Raw genomic sequence first — 18,481 nt, forward strand, 5'->3', positions numbered from 1 at the left:
CATGTTCTGTTGTCTCCGTCTCTGCCGCGCTGTTGCCACAGCTCCTTCTATTGAGAAGCTTGGAGGAATACGGCACGAGAGCTGCGTCTAGGCAGCGATCGCCGGGCTCCATGTACCGCTGATGGAGGGGGGAACATCGACAGGAGCGGTGGTTATGTGTGAGGAACTGCGGTGCGTCAGTCACGCACACATAACCACCGCTGTAGGTGTTTCCTCGTGCATCAGCTGTAGCTGGAGCCCGCCAAATCCTGCGTCTAGCATCAGAGCCTCGCTGAACGTAAAGGAGGATAGCACTATTGAAAGATAGAGAGGTTGAGTAGTGAAGTTAGGAAACATGTCAATGAAACAATACTAATTTAGTATTTATTTATACATAGAACGATGCAATACTTTGTATAATCAATGTGCAAATTCAAAGCATACAATTTGAATAAGGTACATCACCGAAGTGTAACATGCCGATCGTAATGAAATTTATGAATGCTGTAATTCTTCTAAAAATATATGCCGCTTTTTTTCATCTAACTATACATGAAATTATCTTTTATATCAACAAGAATTGTCTGTTTCAATAATAGTTTTGTACATGGTTTTCTTCGGAATTGTTATTCCACGGTTGTAAAAATTTATCAATATAAACCAGAGTTCAGTACTAACAATACTGATATTTGGGAATGTCCCATTAAACGATTTTATTTAGCTACGATCCTCTGTTTGTTTGTTTGTTTGATTCAAATCTGGAAACTCAATTTTAAACCACTTCCAACCATCCAATTCCCTCGAAAATTTGCAGAGGTGCGTAGTTTGGTTGACAATACAAAATTATGAAAAAACTCCGAGTGGGTGAAAAAATTACCTAGTCACCAATAAATAATAACCCATAACAATAAATCAACCATTCTTCAAGCAAACTGTTAAACTGCATACAGCAATAAGAGTAATGTAAATCCACAAACACTAAAAACTAGAAAAAGTATATTAAAAAATTTATAATAAACGATTTTATGAAAAATGCATTAAAAACTAAAAAATAATTATTTTCTTATACTACAATTTCGATGGTGTATTTTCACATAAAATCGTGGAGCAGGATATCTCGCAACAAATTCATTTCGACACTTGAGGCTATACTAAATTGATTCATATTCTGTTATGAAATATCCTGAACCACGTTTTTATTTAAAGTTGAAAACACCATCGAAATTGTAGCACAACACTAGAGGTATTTTTTAGTTGTTAGTGCCTTTTTGACAAAATCGTTTAACAGAACATTTTTTTATACATTTTTTGTTTCTAATCAAGTTATAGTCATTACAATAAATCAATCCAACTTCATTGGAGAATTGAAATTCGACATTCAAGCTTTCGCCCCTTTGAAATGGACAATTACAGATAAAAAAGTATATATTTTTTTAAGAATACAGTATTGTCTCGTTAGCGTCTCGGTTTGGTGTACACCAGAGAAGGGCAAAGATAATATATAGATAAACTCGAATAAAAGATACTTTACGTTGATTCGTTATTCGCAACTTCGAATAACACGATTTATCTTTATTCGAAACATCGCGGATAAATAAATTTATTCGAAGTGAATTTATTCGGCAGCGGAAGATAATTTTTTTATTCGCGGAACTTTCATTCGAACCGTCGAATAAGGTTTTCATCTTTATCCGTAGTTTATTCGACTTTTATTCGAAACCTTCGCGCTGAAGATGAAAACCTTATTCGACGGTTCGAATAAAAGTTCCTTGAATAAAAAAATTATCTTCCGCTGCCGAATAAATTCGCTTCGAATAAATTTATTTATCCGTGATGTTTCGAATAAAGTTAAATCATGTTATTCAAAGCTGCGAATAATGAATAAACCTAAACCGTGTTATTCGACGATTCGAATAACGAATAAAGATGAAGTATCTTTTATTCGGCACGTTATTTAAATAATTGATTATCTAGATAATGCCCATCTTAGGTGTACACGATGTGGACTTTTCGCTATGCCCACGACTGAAACCGAGCGAGAACGGGCGCGAGCAGACGCGACGCGTTGATGTTTTTCTCGCTCCGTCTTTCGGACGCCGTGACACTCCGTCCTTTACGTTCGCGCCTGTCACGCACGCAAAGCGTCCCATCTCGCTCCCCACTTCGGCCAGAAAGAAGCGAGAAACGAATACTCGGAATTAGGCCTCTGTTCACACTGACTGTTCAACACCGATCCGGATCAGCGTTCCGCTAACGAGACAATACTGTAATAATATTATCTTCTCTCATTTGGTGTATCGTACCGAAAGATGACATAGGCAGTGTGGATCTGTAACACATTATGAAGTTCATTAGGAAATACTTAATTGTAGTTTTGTAAACGTACAAAATTTGACTGCAGATGTATAAGCTGTTAAACTTTACCTGAAATATGGTACTTATCATTCCATTTGTCCTGACATTACTGTCCCATAAACCATGTTTGCAGTAATTTGGTAAAGAATCCACCTGTAACAAATGATCGCAGACATTTCTGTAAGTTTTATATAAAAGTAAAAATTTGTTTCAATAATTCGTCGAACATCATGTATACCTGCGAGGCCCGTGTGAATCAACCTGGCGCATTTGATCGAGCCCGATTCCGTCTGTCTGCTCCTGTGAACTAGAGCTGTTAATTTTTTACCCGTCGGGTACTCGGCTACCCGAAACAACTTCAAGGAATTGAATGCTTTATTGTCTATGGTATTGTTTGATATTAGGTAAAAATGATCGAACAATACCACATTCAATGGCTTGAAGTTGTTCCGGGTAGCCGGTTACCCGACGGGTCAAAAAGTAACAGCTCCGCTGTGAACTTAGAAATGTGTCTGAAAAAATTAAAGGGTGAATTAAATTTATTATTTTCTTCGTCACTTCTTTGGGGAAGTGACGGCGGCGTCGATCGACTCGCGTGATCATATGATCCGCGAGTAAAAGTGCCATCGCTGGCACTTGTCACCACTGACGGGGTCAGTGGTACCGCGCTTTACAACGCGGTGCGACGCCGGGCCGTTATAATAGTTTCATTATTTCTGGAGGGAGACCTTTTTCGCTTTTTCAAGCTTTTCGGTTTTTCTTTCGCTCTCTCTCTGCTAGAATAAATTGTGGCTCCCGAATAGTCATGCACCTATTGTGCCGACTATCTATTAATTCGGGTAGCATGCATTCTAAATAAAATTGAACAAGTTTTGGCTCCATTTCTCTTTTCCAAAACGCATCATCTCTCTGTACTTTTATAGATTTCAACCCTTTCGGGGTCCAAAGGCAAAATATACAGTACTTTCTGTCAGTAATGTGTAACTGGCCTTGTGTTTGATAAAAATAGTGATGCGTTTTACTTATTGAAATACCTGCGTTACGCGTGAACATGCGCCGGACAGCGGGAACTTGTTCAATAGCTTCTTCAGGCGTAAAGTTCTCCGCTGATTTGGGGCATTTGATTTCCAAAATACCCTCTTGACCGATGATTCCATCCGGTGAAGCTCCTAAGAAGGCGATGCAGGTGTCGATGAAAAATCCACATTCCGCAATATCTGTATATTGCTTCTTCAATTCTTCGCGAGCAATATTCTCGCATTCTTTCCCGTATTCCACCGCGGGTGCACTAATTATCTTCGGATAAAGAATTGATTTTACTGTATTTGCGCAAAGCGTGTCAGGTCGGCGACGGCACACTTGTCCAAAATTGGATGCTGTCAACAATTTGGACCTGTACTGCAACCATTTGCGGTTCTTTGCTTGTCCGATTGTTTCATCTTCAATGGCATGTCTTTTCTCTTGCCAGTCACTGAGCATTTGCATATGCTTTTTCCGCTCCAGTTCATACATTTCGGATGGCATGTCTGGCTTCTGTGCATTTTGTCCATAATCACAATCTTTCTGCGAGGGCAAATGCTTGCGTACATATCGCGCAGCCTTCGTTTCCTTCTGTTTTGCAGCTTTCTTTTCCTTTTCTTTCTTTTTCTTTTCTTCCATTTGGTGCACAACCTCGGGCGTTTTCTTCTTCATAACCGCATCCAATCGCGAGTGCACTTGGTTACTGTTGTACTCCACGACAGCAGCAGCACATCTCCCTGTATAAGATCCTCTTTCGGCGAAATTTAATCTTTTTCCGCCAGTGTACTTGGCAATTAGTCCGTTCAAACTTTCCACAGCGTTATTAGTAGTATTATAGAGTAAGCTCTCCGCATGAGCTAATAGTGGACGAAGTATTTCTTTCACGTCCTGGTACACTCCAATTTTCATCAAGTCTGGAACGATGATTTTCTCATTCTCTTTATTCTTTCCATCGCAGAAATATTCTAGTCTTGCACACTCTGCGTGTTCACCAAACACGTGGCTTGGAACATTCTGTATGTCGCCATACAAATTCTTCGTTCTCTCGTCGATTGATACATTCTGATTGTATCTAAACTTTGCGGCTTTCACGATGTCCGTGCGCATCCGGCGAATGCTACTTTCCACAGTTTGTCTCAATGGTCCAGATGTGGTCTTTTTTACAATCGCTTTCATTTTTGTGCAAAAGTTTCGCAACAAATGATTCGTGCATTCAATCTTTTTTACACGAATCTGTCTCTTATATGGGTCCGCATCAATAATCTTCTTATACACGCTACTGTCCCCATCAGCAATCAGTGTAGAATAAACGAGCCCACGTTTTTCTACGCTAGTGTTGAATCCTTCTTCTATAGCATCGCTTTCCATAGCAGTCGATGCTCGAGATGTTTTCCAGTTTTTGAAACATGTGTGCTTTCGGGGTTCTTTCTCGTTTTTCGCAGCAATTCGACATTCTGCAAACTTTGTTCCGAACGCCGTAAAATAAAACTTTTTTCGTGTGATAGCCAACTATCACGCCGACTCCAGACGCAGAATCGTAACATCCACTGCGGTAGGATCTCTTCATCCAGCTTCCGTCGGCCACAACGGGGATGTGAGGGGTCCCTGACCCGGGAAGAACGTCGCCTCTTTCAATCGCCAAACGTTTTTCTTCTTCAGCCGCTGCTAACATCTCTTCTTCTGCAGCGGCAATTGCGGACTTGACGAATTCATCTTGATTCTTCACGAATTCTTTCTTCGACATGCAACGTATGTTCACTCCTGCAAAAGTGTGTTCCAACTGAGCATAACTGCCTCCACATAAAATTGTTGCATTAACGGCGCCCTGATTGCTATCCACTTCTTCGACTTCGTTCGATTGATTGTGGATTTCAGCTTTGTAATGGCATAAAGTGCACATTACGCTGAAGATGCTCTTGAAGCCACGCCGTTTCGCACCAGTTATTTGTAGGTGTTCAATGCCGCAGTCTTCCCTATTTTTTGCATGCTTACCTATTTTTTGCAATTGAGCAAGCACATTTGGGAAATTCATTATATCGTTGCTATTTTGGAGACGCGATTGCTCTTGCGGCCCGTTCTTCGTAACTTTTTCTATAACGAAGTTTTCTTCTTCGTTACTTTGTATATCAAAGTTTTCAAGCGCATCTTCAGTTTCTCCCGAACTGGCCGTATCAGTATCTTCATCAGATGGCAAGTACATTATCTCTTGATGCGTATGATTTCGTCCATCGGATGTTGATGGTTCCTCTACTATACGCTCCTCGGCTACTTCTTCTGGATGTTGTCCTACGGCAGTGTCGTCTACTGATTTTGCCTTTTCCTGTTTCTTCTGAAGGGTCAAAGGCCTTCTCTTTTCGCGATATACTTTCCGTTTCGAAAATCTCCTTGCGGACGGACGTAAGTGTCGCGAACGAAACGGAGAATTATTGTCCATATCTTCTTGCACATCCTGCATATTCACATTTAGAGTGTCACTCATTTCACACTAAACCAACAAACACAACACAAACACAAACACAATACAACACAACGCACCACGACTCAAAATCCTTCTAACCGTTACATAAAAATGTAAACGCGAACCGTGAACGTGAAATGTGAATCCAAAAATTCGTATGTGGTGCGAACTGAAACAAATGACGCTCTACAAACCAGGCAACGGCGCAAACAGTCCGCTGCGTGGAGCGTCATTCTGCTGAAAGAACGCCAACCAGGTGGACGAACCAGAAGAAAAAAATGGAGAGTATGCATAATGTAAGTATTATATTGTATACTGTTATACAAAGTGATTCTCTGGCTAGAGTCTACAAAGGCGATGCCGCCAATAAACCGCGCCTCGCTGAGTTTCGTGGATTTCGACGCTCGAAATTAGCTTGGGGCCATTTTCATCGTGACGGCATAACGAATCGGTTGACGCCATTTTCGCAAAGATCTGATGAGAAATGCAGAACGTGAAATTCATCACTTCAACGAAACTCAGCGAGGCGCGGCTTATTCGCGGCATTTTCTTTACGACTCTAGCGAGAGAATCACGCTGTGCAATCTTACTATTTGCCATAAAATAACACATTCATTATTTCATTTCCAGATCAAGGATGCATTGACCTGGCGTCAGCCGGGAAATCAGGACGGAGACGGAGACAATGGGAGAGAGGAGAAAGACCGAAAGGAAGAGGAAACGGAAAAAGAGAGGGAGATTTTAAAAACAAAGAAAGAAGCGGAGGAGAAGAAAAAGGAGGAGGAAACGCGAAAGTTAAAAAAAGAAATGGCAAAGGCAAGTTATGTTGAATGTGTGTGTATTTTTCTGAAGTTTGTTTGATATGAACGGCGAAGGCGAAGCCCGGAAAAAACGAAACGACACCGCGTGGTCGAACGTGAAATGTAATCCTACAGCAGAATTTGTATACAAATTGTAGTGAATCTCGTCTCAAGCGTCGAAATCCACGAAACTCAGCGAGGCGCGGCTTATTGGCGGCATCGCCTTTGCAGACACTAGCCACAGAAGCATCGTGTATGCTTACTTCATACCAAACAACTTTGTACGAAACGTGGCAATTGTCAGAACGCTAATTCATTTGGGTCCGAATATTTTTGGGATTCACTATATGTACGGGTAGAAGTAAAAACTGTAATTTTTATTGTATTGTTTCAGATGAAAAGAGAGCTGCGCAGGTTGCGCTACAAGCACGACCGTGGCGGTCGTGGCGGTGGCGGTCGTGGCAGCCGCAGAAGCCGTGGAGGATGGCGCCGGGGTGGCCACGGCGGTAGGCGCGGCGGAAACGGGGGAGGGGGGGGGATATAATATTTATATTTCATACTAGAAATTAATAAAAAAAAAATCTGATTAGTGGCATGGGTTTTATTTAGAAAAAGTAATAAAAGGGTGGGTGATGTTAATATCACTATAAATAATTCACTTTCAATAAAATCGTGGGGCACGATATTTCATAACAGGATATGAATCACTTACTTCAACTTCTGGTTGCACATGGTGCTCTACAATTTCATTAGTGAATTATTTAGTGACATTAACCCCATCAAAATTGTAGTACAAGAAAAGAATTATTTTTTAGTTGTTAGTGCATTTTTAATAAAATTGTTTATCATAAAAATTATTTTTTATATATTTTTTATTTTCTAGTTTTTAGTATTTATCGATTTCTATTTCACAGCTTAGAATTTTTTAGAAATATCTTTTATTGCTGTATATAGTAAACGCTATAGTGCTAAAGTCAATAAAAAATAATCATTTTCTTGTACTGCAATTTCGATGGTGATATACTACGAACGGCTGCAAAGTTTTAGTATCATTTCTCGATAAATTTTGTATTTTCGGTAATCGCGGTGCGATTAACGTCCCGAACGTAGAAGCTTTTGTCTTTTTCGTAAAGAACGTGATAGTTGGAAGTGGGTTAGAATCCATTTCGGTTAGAATGGAAAATATCATATATACGGTTCATTCAATGCCAAGCGGATCACTTTGAACACTCAATGTCTGAGATTTAGTTCAAATTGAATCACAAATTGTGATTGTTTATGTTGTTTGTTTTGATAGAATGTAAAACTTCCACATTTGCTATTGTATCGTCATGAACGTTTCAATAACATACTCCTGAGATTTTCCAGATGAAAATAAATTTAAACACAGTATAAATCGGTTTATTTTTAGCATTTTTGAATTAGAATTTAGATTACATTTAGGGAACTGTACTCGTAGTTGACCGTGTACCAATAGTTGACACTTTTATTTTCGGTCACGAATAATAAGCTTTTGACTAATACTTTTTCAAAAAGCGTATTAGTCAAAAACATTTTTTTAATAAAAAGCTTATTATTTGTGACTAAAAATAAAAGTGTCAACTATTGGTACACTGTCAACAACGAGTACAGTTACCCTATATTTAATTACCAAGTACAGTTCTAGAAATAATCCGATTTACACCGTGCTTGAACTCATTAATCTGGACAATCTCAGCAGTATGTTAATAAATACTGTAAACGTCACGTTTTACAATTTATTAATACATAATTCACCGCAAGCAACAGTGTATGCCTCTCGAACCGAAATCAGAAGCTGCCGCCAAACAGCCCAAGTCTTCAGGCTCAAAGAGAGATCGCGCCGGTTCGGGTAAACACGCTGCCGTAAGTTGTTTGAAGCATTCAAATAAAAGTCGAATAAACTACGGTTAAAGATCGAATAAAAAAATTATCTTTCGTCGTCGAATGAATTCAATTTGGTTCCGAACGGATAAACATAAAGTATCTTTTATTGGAGTTTATCAAAATAATATCTTTGCCCATCTCCGTTCTGCAGCCGCTTCGTCGTGGTTCATTCAAGCCTTCGTGACGACAAAATAGTAATAGGGGAAATGCGGCAACAACGCGATCCGACTCTCGATACGTATCGGCAACTATGTATTTCCTACACTTATCGGCTAGCTTGGACTTCCACCGGTTCTGATGGTACATGGCGCAAATATACCATCAACGCCGGTGACGGAGAATCCTTGAAGCCTCATTCTGTCATTACTCGAATCTGTCACAGTACATGATTCATAAATTCATTATTATTTCAACCCACGGTGTTTATTAGTGCTCAAACGCACCAGACCCGTCTGCACGGATGTCGACTGGAGGCAACAGATTTTTGTTTTTATTGCGTTGCCTCCGCTTTGACGATTCCAGTACAAGACCAGCAAGAAAAGCAACCGATAAATTAGCGGCTATTCGTTCGATCTTAGATCAATTCGTAAATAATTGTGAAAAGAATTACACCGTAGGCGCGTTCATTACAATTGATGAAATGTTGCACCCATTTCGAGGTCGTTGCAGTTTTGTGCAATACATACCAAGTAAGCCAGCAAAGTATGGCCTACAAATGTTAGCTTGTTGCGATTCTAAAACTTTCTATACAAGCAATTTAGAAGTGTACTGCGGACAGCAAATGGACGGCCCATATAAAGTTTCAAATTCTCCTGCTGAAGTTGTCAAACGACTTGTACAACCGCTTGAAAACAAAAATCGCAATTTGACAACCGATAATTGGTATACTAGTTATTCACTAACTAATTATTTACTGTCTAAAAAGTTTACATTCATAGGAACGATGCGCAAAAATAAGCGTGAAATTCCCCCTGAATTTTTGCCGAATAAATTTAGGGAAACGGGATCCAGTATATTCGGATTTCAAAAAGATATGACGATTGTGTCGTATGTACCACGTGCGAAAAAAGCTGTCATTTTACTGTCAAGTATGCATGATGCTGCTGATATTGACTCTATTACTAATAAGCCGAACATTATATTAGACTATAATGCGACCAAAGGAGCTGTCGACACTGTAGATAAAATGTGTGCGGCTTATTCAGTATCAAGAATTACAAAAAGATGGCCGTTAGCATTATTTTTTGTTCTTCTCAATATAGCAGGCATAAATTCGCAAATTTTATACTATACAAAACATGTGAACGTAGACCAAGTGCGCCGCCGAATATTTTTAAAAAAATTATGTATGGGTCTAATGAAGGAACACTTGATATTGCGCTCGACCATTTATTCATTACCCAAAGATTTATTCGCTTACTTACAATGCTATCGTATAGAAGAAAATGAAACTGAACCATCAACTGGTAGCAAGCGGGGGCGATGTAGATTATGTAAAAATAATAGTACTACTGTAAAGTGCGGAAAATGTATGCAATTTATTTGCAAGAAACATTCAGTATCCACCGTAACCTGCGTTACATGTATGGATACTGCGGAAGCAGATGCGTCGTCAGATTGAAACTAATTTGTTTTATGACTATATATTTGTTTTATGTTACAAAAACATATTTGTTAATGTATTTACATATGTATTAAATATAGATATATGTATATAGGAACCCAATTTTAGCATTACTGCCCCAACCAAATCATTTTTCGTTTGCATATTTAGGGGGTGAAACCACCCCTCAATGGTTTTCAAGGTATTCGCCTCCGATTGCTTTGATTTTTCGATATGTTTTAGAGGACCGAAAAGTAAGATACACGTGTTTTTTATTTTAGCCTGTTTCCATGTTTAGGGGGTGAAACCACCCCTCAAAGTTACATGATTTTCAGGTGTTCGTCTACGATGGCTCTGATTTTTGGGTATGTTTTAGAGGAAATAAGAAATAAGAAACAGGTATCTTTTTATTTAGGCCTGTTTGCATGTTTAGGGGGTTAAAGCTTCCCCAAGGTATAACATTTTTAGGTGATCATCTCCGATTGTTTTGGTTGTTGGATATGTTTGTCCATATGAAATTTGACTCAACAAAATTTTGTACCCCTTATGAATTTTGAGGGGTGGTTTCACCCCCTAAATATGAAAACGGGCCGCTCTAAAGAAACACGTGTATCTTATTTTTCGATTCCATAAAACATATCCAAAAACCAGTACAATCGGAGGCGGAGAACTGGAAAACCATTGAGGGGTGGTTTCACCCCCTAAACATGCAAACAGGCCAAAATAAAAAAATACGTATATGTTATTTTTCGGCCCTCTAAAACATATCCAAAAATCAAAGCAATCGGAGGCGGATAACTGGAAAACCATTGAGGGGTGGTTTCACCCCTAAACATGCAAAAAGGCCAAAATAAAAAAATACGTATATGTTATTTTCCGGCCCTCCAAAACATATAAAAAAACCAAAGCAATTGGAGGCGTACTTGTGAGTACACGGGCGCGGTCGCTGGCAAGATACGCGGTATACTTTCGTTTTCATTCAATCAGAAACACTTCCAAACTGTATTTGAACGTGACAAGTACGTAGCATTATGCAAAAATGTCCGCTGGAAGAATACATAGGGGTGCTGGGTACACTACTGGTTTTTTCAACTAAAAAGGCTGCCGGCAGGTTAATAATACGTGACCGTGCACTCAGTGCACGACGCGAGTGCTCGTGTTACAAAAATAGGCGCGAGTACCGGAAGGTTAAGGGGAGGTTTCGGTCTAAAAATCGTTTTTTTTTTATTTCGTGTTTGGAATGTTCAACCTTTTAGGAATACGTGTTTAAAAGGATTTGTTGAAATTCGTAAAATTCACGAAGTTATAGGCATTTGAGTAGCGGCAAATGCATGGGAAAAACCCGGCCACTCGGCGCTCAGGTTGTCGTCGTTTTTCGGCGGGTTAGAATAGGTAAATTTTTATGATTGTCGAAGGTGACAATGGAAACTCGGTTATTAGGGGTCAGGTAAAATGTCTCATTTAATTGTGTGTCTTCAAAATCACTCAGTCCAGTTAGTTTTCCTTATGCTGTCTTGGCGAAAGGAACAGTCTTGTGCTACAATGCCTAAGTGCTTGAAAAAAGGTAATCGTAGTATCTGTGAACGTGCAGCTAATCCACGGAAAAGGAAATTTCACGGTAATCAGTATACGGAACAGCATACATTGCTCGCAAGTACGTCGAGTGAGAAGTTGAAGGATTCAATGTATGATGACATACTTGTTGATCTTTCCCATGGCTACGTGATCATAAATTTTATATCTGTATTTACATTCATATCTCAGCATTTGCAATGTAAAACTTGCAAAAGTGATGTGCAATTTTTACGTAGTCATGACGGTGGATTAGGGTTCAGATTAAATATTGAATGTCATTGTGGTACAAAGAACATTGAGTCCAGTCCTCTCGTAAATAAAGCCTACGAAATAAATCGTCGTATTGTGTTCGTAATGAGGTTATTAGGAGTAGGGTTGCAAAGATTGAATTTATTTTGTTCCATGATGGACATTTGTCACGGTCTTACGAACGCCGCGTATTATGCTGTGCTTCAGACTTTACATTGTGGTGCAAAAAGTGTGTTCGAACTAGTACGAGACGAAGCATGTAAAGAAGAAATTAGAAGAAACACAGAAGAAGGAAACGAGCCATTGCACTTGAGTGTGTCGGGAGATGGATCGTGGAAGAAGCGAGGGTTTTCTTCATTATTTGGAGTGGCATCATTAGTGGGAAAATACAGCAATAAAGTTGTGGACGTTGTTATAAAATCTGCGTTTTGCCAATCTTGTGCCAACTGGAAAAATACGGAAGATACACCCGAATATGATGAATGGAAAAAGTCCCACGCTGAAGACTGCACAGCTAACCACATAGGTAGTACAGGTAAAATGGAAGTTGACGCTGTATTAGAAATGTTTCTTCGTTCTGAGGAACTGCACGGTGTCAAATATACTAATTATATCGGCGATGGGGACACAAAGACTTTCAAAGCCATTGTGGATAAAAACCCGTACGAAGATGTCATCGTTACCAAGAAGGAATGTGTGGGGCATGTACAAAAGAGGATGGGGACTCGACTACGAGCCGTCAAGAAAGCCCATGCAGGTATCGGAGGAAAAGGTATAGGCAAATTGACAAATATAATGATAAATAAATTGACCCAGTATTATGGCCTGGCTATTAGGAGAAATCCTAATTCTGCTGAAGACATGAAGCAAGCAGTGTGGGCAACATATTATCATATGTCTTCAACGGATGCCAATCCACATCATGAATATTGTCTAAAAGGTCAGAAAAGTTGGTGTAAGTGGCAACGTGCTGCAGCAGTGGGTGAACTGGACTCATTTCAACATCCCCCGCCCCTCAATGACATGGTTCTGAAAGCTATACGACCTGTTTACGAGGATCTATCTTCGAGCAATTTATTACAACGTTGCACTGGAGGCAATACGTAAAACAACAACGAAAGCTTCAACGCATGTGTGTGGACTTTGGCTCCGAAGCATCTCCATTGTGGAGCTCAAGCAGTGGAAATAGCAACATATTTGGCTGTTTGTACGTTCAATAATGGTTATGCACCATTATTGAAATTAATGAACGTGCTAGGACTACATGTAGGACCACGTGCTAAAATGTTTGCGGAGGACGCCGACCGTCGGCGCGTAGCCGCCGCTGAACACCAAGATTCACTTTTATATAAAAAGGCCAAAATTGCAAAAAAAGATACTACAGAATATCAACAGCAGCTTTTTGAAGAGACGGAAGGATTATTGTATGGTCCCGGAATAGCGGATTAGCGGTAAATAAAAAAATTGTATTATTTTCTTCACGTAAAACTTTAAACGCTTTTTTCCCGAAACTGTGTTCTCAAAATCGGTGGGACCTGTATCTCCAAAAGTTATTATCCGATTCGACTGAAACCTTTTTTATTTTGAAGATTATTCTTTTTTCTAGGGGGAACTAAAAAAAATTACAAAAATTACATTTTTGACAGAATAACAACACTTCAAGCTTGAAATCACTTTTCACTGTATTTTCCGTCATTTCAACGCCTTTAAAAATTATAAATTTTCAACTTTTTGTAATTTTTTTTAACCCCCCCCCTAGCCAGAAGTATATTCTTCAAAATAAAAAAAGTTTCAGTCAAATCGGATAATAACTTTTGAAGATACAGGTCCCACCGTTTTGAGAACACTGTCTCGAGAAAAACGCGTTTGAAGTTTTACGTGAGCGCCGAGTGGCCGGTCGTGACCCATGCATTTGCCGCTACTCAAATGCCTATAACTTCGTGAATTTTACGAATTTCAACAAATCCTTTTAAACACGTTTTCCTAAAAGGTTGAACATTCGAAAAATGAAATAAAAAAAAAATCGACATTTAGACCAGAACCTCCCCTTAAGCTGTATGTGGTAAAACAGAGGATCCGAAAAATTTGTACCGGGCAACCATAATAACCATCTGTAATTACCTCCTCTACTAAGCAGGCTGATCGGCCGGAGCGTCTCGCTAGGGTCGCGGTTTATAGCTTGTACTGTCCCGTGAGTCGGCAGTAGACAACGGTATGTGCAGGTCCGAAGACATCGTACGTACCACCACCCGATGCTTTTCATTGCCCCTTAGAAATCTGGCAAACAGATGTTGTCGAACCATTCTTGGAAAAGTAATAAATCATCGAATTTTCGCTTGGCTCTAAGCACGCTTTTGCCCTAATGCACGTGCGAAAGATGCCACCAATATAGCAATTAGGTAACAAGTATTCTCCACCATGAATATTTCCGTCAGTTATGGCGCGCCACACTTTTGAACGTGACGTGTATGTGAAAAATTGGAAATTGGAAATATTATACAGGGTGTAAACGGTATACGTAGCAATATTTAAGGGAGTGGTAGGGGAAGTCCAATGGAACATAAAAGGTCCTATGACATAGTGTCCACGTGTACATGTGAGTAGTCTCCTCTGACGACGTGACTGCAGAACGTGTCGTTTTTGTTCAGAAAGTGACAAAACTGTTTAGTTTATTTCAATATCAGACACTCCTTGGTACAATGATGCGTGCCGGTAAAAGTAATAAATATGCAAAGTCGAGGATTAACTTGGCCGCGCCGAATTCGTGGGTGTCTGCCGATGGTGCGGGTTTACGACCCCGTTGTTCGGTGCTTCGGTAAGGTAAATGGCCCAGTGGTGAAACAGTTAAGAAAGCAGTTGAGATAATTGCAATTTGTTTTATATTTAAATAGTATAAAATTCTAACTAAATGTAATTATTCGAAAGCGTAAAATTTATACTTTCAAATAACGTAACAAGAATCTAAATTTGTTAAAGGAAAACTTTTAAATTAATTAAAACATGAAACTGTTCATATGGCCTAGTAAGTAAATGAAACTAATAGCGTGTCCCAGTCACAATTATTGAATATTTATTTAATTTAACTATTTTTATCAGTTAATGAAAAGAAATCAATAAGGTAATATTTTGGGGCAATAAAAACATTTTATTTCTAATAAATTTGTATTAAATTCTTTGTTACTTACCCGAGTTAATTAATATGGGTTTCTTTAGTCATTGTTTTTAGGTTATGATAATATTATGACGAGTTTAAGATTAATTGTCGTAGGTAATAATTCTTGAATGAGGTGTCGAAAATATTGGAATGCTGGAAAATATTAAACAATAGATGGTATAAACCGAAACGCGTACACAGCTGTAGAAAATATTGAAAGACAGAGTTACGTTAGGGGCGAGTGGGGGTAAACACGAACGCGGAGTAATCGCAAACGCGATGGATACGGCGTTTTAATAAATAAAAACTGATGTTCCCTCTCCGCTACCTAATAATGAGGACATCTTCTTTTGGTCATCGCGGGGACCACAAGATTAATTTTCATCACGGCCAGCGCTCTGAACATCATTATAATTTATTTATACTATACCGAAGGTTTATTAGGGCCCTTTACACGGACGGCCTTGCGCGCGGTCCGGCCCGCAAAGTACGTGAGGCCGGATCGTGGCGCTCCTTCGCGCGGGCCAGAAGGTCGTACCCGTCACTACTTAGAGATAGCGAGTTCGGGCTCCCATTTCTACGTCGACTCCACATGCTTTGTACACGATCCACCGCAGTGGTGTATTGTGTTCTACCTGTTCGATGTATATTATCGATCTGCGAAACGATCGACAAGACACGATCGCGATATACGTTCGCGAAAAGTATACAAATTCCTCGATATACCTGGCCTATAAAGGATATCATAAATGCTGTTACTGTAGGGTACACTGAAACATCTGTTTTTACGAAGCTAAATTTGGTTGACCTGAAGGTGCTATAAATTCTAGAAATGGTTTATGACTCAGTTATAACGAGTGTAAAATTTTACAAGGGTACATTAAAAAATGTCCAAATGTTTCCCCGGCAATGCGATGGCAAATGAAATTGCAGTTAACACATTCACTGTTGTGACGATCATAAATATTACTATCAACGGCAATAATTACCATGTCACTGCTTGTTTTAATATAAAAACTAATATTGATAGACAATAAATACATATAGGTATGCAAGTGATGTTATGTCTAAGATAAATGATGAAGAGATGTAATATGCAAGATGTTTTGAAGAAGGGGGTAGTCTGCTGATTGCTCGTGATGCAGGTCAAATTTTTCACCCACGCTCTTGCGTGGCGCGCAGCAAGAAAGCATCACAGTCCTGCCCGCGCGCCAGAAAGCACCACGCTCCTGCCCGCGCGCAAATCTCGAATCCAGAAGAGTTTTCATAAGAGACAGAAAAGGTAGTTAGAAAAGGAAAAACGATACTTGGAACCAGGCTCGTTGCGCGCCTCAGGATTTCCGACAGTGCGGACGAGTCTGAGGCGCGCGACGAGCCTGGCAGCCGATCCTGGCAGCCAAGACTCCAAACGCAACGCCGTCGATAAGCCGTGCCTCGATGGGTTTCGAGGACTTCGACCCTCGAGACCAGGGGGGCCGTACCATGTTGCCCCCTAAGACGTGGCGAATAAAAAATTCTACATTTCGCACCGGATCTTGGCGAAAGTGACGTGAATCGTTTCCTTATGTTTTCCTGATGAAAATGGTCCAAAAAACGACACAAATCGGATTGTAATTAAGGAATCTTCATAATAAATTGATTTCCATAACTTCGTTAAAAATAGTCCGATTTACATGAAATTTGGTATAATTTTCATTTGAGAAACGTAAAGAATCCATCGGTATCACCTCCATATCGATACGATAAAGAATAAAGTATACAGTTTTTCTGAAACAGGTATGAATCCTTGGCCGACCGCAGCGAATCAAGGTCGGCGACCCACAGTCGAGGGTGAAATATTCATTACAGCGTATTGAGAAATTCTTTACTCTTCGTCGTATCGATATGAAAGCAACACTAATGGATTCCTGGCGTTCTCCCAATTAAAATGATCACAAATATCATGCAAATCGGACTACTTTTACACAAACAATACAAATTATAAAAGGAGTAGGCATTCCGTGGTCCGAACGATGACCAGAACGAGCAAAGAACCTAATAAAAAAGAAAATAAATATAAGGAAAGTAATCGTAATAAACGTACTAATGGACTAATTTTTGTACCTATTTAAATATTATACGAAAAGGAAAAAACAGCCAAGCCTCTGCTTAAATTTTTTTTAAATGCTGCCAAATATGTACAAATATAGGCATAAAGTTTTCAATTAATATAATTTGTGGGTTTCTCTGAAAATAATCCCAAATCTCGCGCTCCTGTTCAGGCCGTCAAGGTAGAGTGACTCCTTAAGAAAGGGTAAAAAATTATTTGCGCAGCGTTTGGTTTCCGTAAACGGTTCTTGACCTCGACAACAGCAAGCCACTGCTAGTATATTTTCAGAAACACCTGATATCGCCAGAAACGCCAGTACGTTTGCGCACGCGGGGTCCCGCCTGCGCCGTCCTTCCTTCAAATTACAAACGGATCCCTTATCGCTCGAGTATAAACACCACATATTTGTTTGCATGGTTACAAACTTCGTCCATTAGCTATCCGAATAGAGTGATGGATACACAAAAGTACAACTTTCATACTAATCTACGTCTTTGCCATATTTATTTTTTCTGTCTCTTCAGCTATTTCTAACTTTCACTTTTACTCCTTTATAACTACCTACCCGTTCCTTCCGTTTCTGCTTCCATCTACCTGGAATCAAGGGTTCGCACAGGCCTGGTCAGCGTCAGGAACATTTGGCGACCAGGCCTTTGCGAACCGGGGGACAGCTTTCTTTTCACCCTCTCTATGTTTTTTCTGCTTTTTCCTACTTCATCTTTCTTCTATCTTTTTTTATTCACTATCTCTAACCGTCTCGAACCGGTTATCAGACAACACGTACCGCGCACGCATTTTTACTGTTTTTCCATATTTACTGTTAATTTATTACTGTTAATTGTTACTTTTAATTACTTCTGTTAATTGTTACTTTTAGTTGTTACCATTAATTATTACCGTTACTTGGTATTGTTAATTGTTTCTGTTAATTGTGACTTTTAATTGTTATTTTTAATTGTTACTGTTAATTGTTATTGTTAATTGTTATTTCTGGTTTAACTTCCTTGAATTGTGGTTATTATCGTTACACCAAACCACTTCAAGTGCAAGCCTGTGTGAAGAACGCGGTTTAAAAAAGTGCATCAAAAGTTTTGTCATGTTTGCGGTAAACAATGACCGGAACTTGGCTGTTGTTGTTGTTGCTGCTGCTGTTGTCCAGTTAACAGTAGCAGACCGAAGAAGAAGCAGAAGAAGAAACCGCCAGGTTTGGGTGAAAAAATACCGCGGAGACTGCAATGATCAGCCTCTTCTTCGAGAACTGCGAGAAAATTATCCGGTCGATTATCGGAATTAC

General features: G+C 39.5%; 1 protein-coding gene across 1 annotated transcript; it reads left to right on the top strand.

Annotated features, from left to right (window-relative positions):
* The first annotated feature begins 12,100 nt into the window (after positions 1–12,100).
* Positions 12,101–13,393, top strand: LOC143367979 (uncharacterized). The gene is given in 1 exon segment (XM_076810272.1): positions 12,101–13,393. A coding segment is annotated over 1 exon segment (1,293 nt).
* Positions 13,394–18,481: the final 5,088 nt, after the last annotated feature.

This window comes from Andrena cerasifolii, chromosome 4, assembly GCF_050908995.1.
Source record: "Andrena cerasifolii isolate SP2316 chromosome 4, iyAndCera1_principal, whole genome shotgun sequence".
In the NCBI taxonomy this organism is placed as follows: Eukaryota; Metazoa; Arthropoda; class Insecta; order Hymenoptera; family Andrenidae; genus Andrena; species Andrena cerasifolii.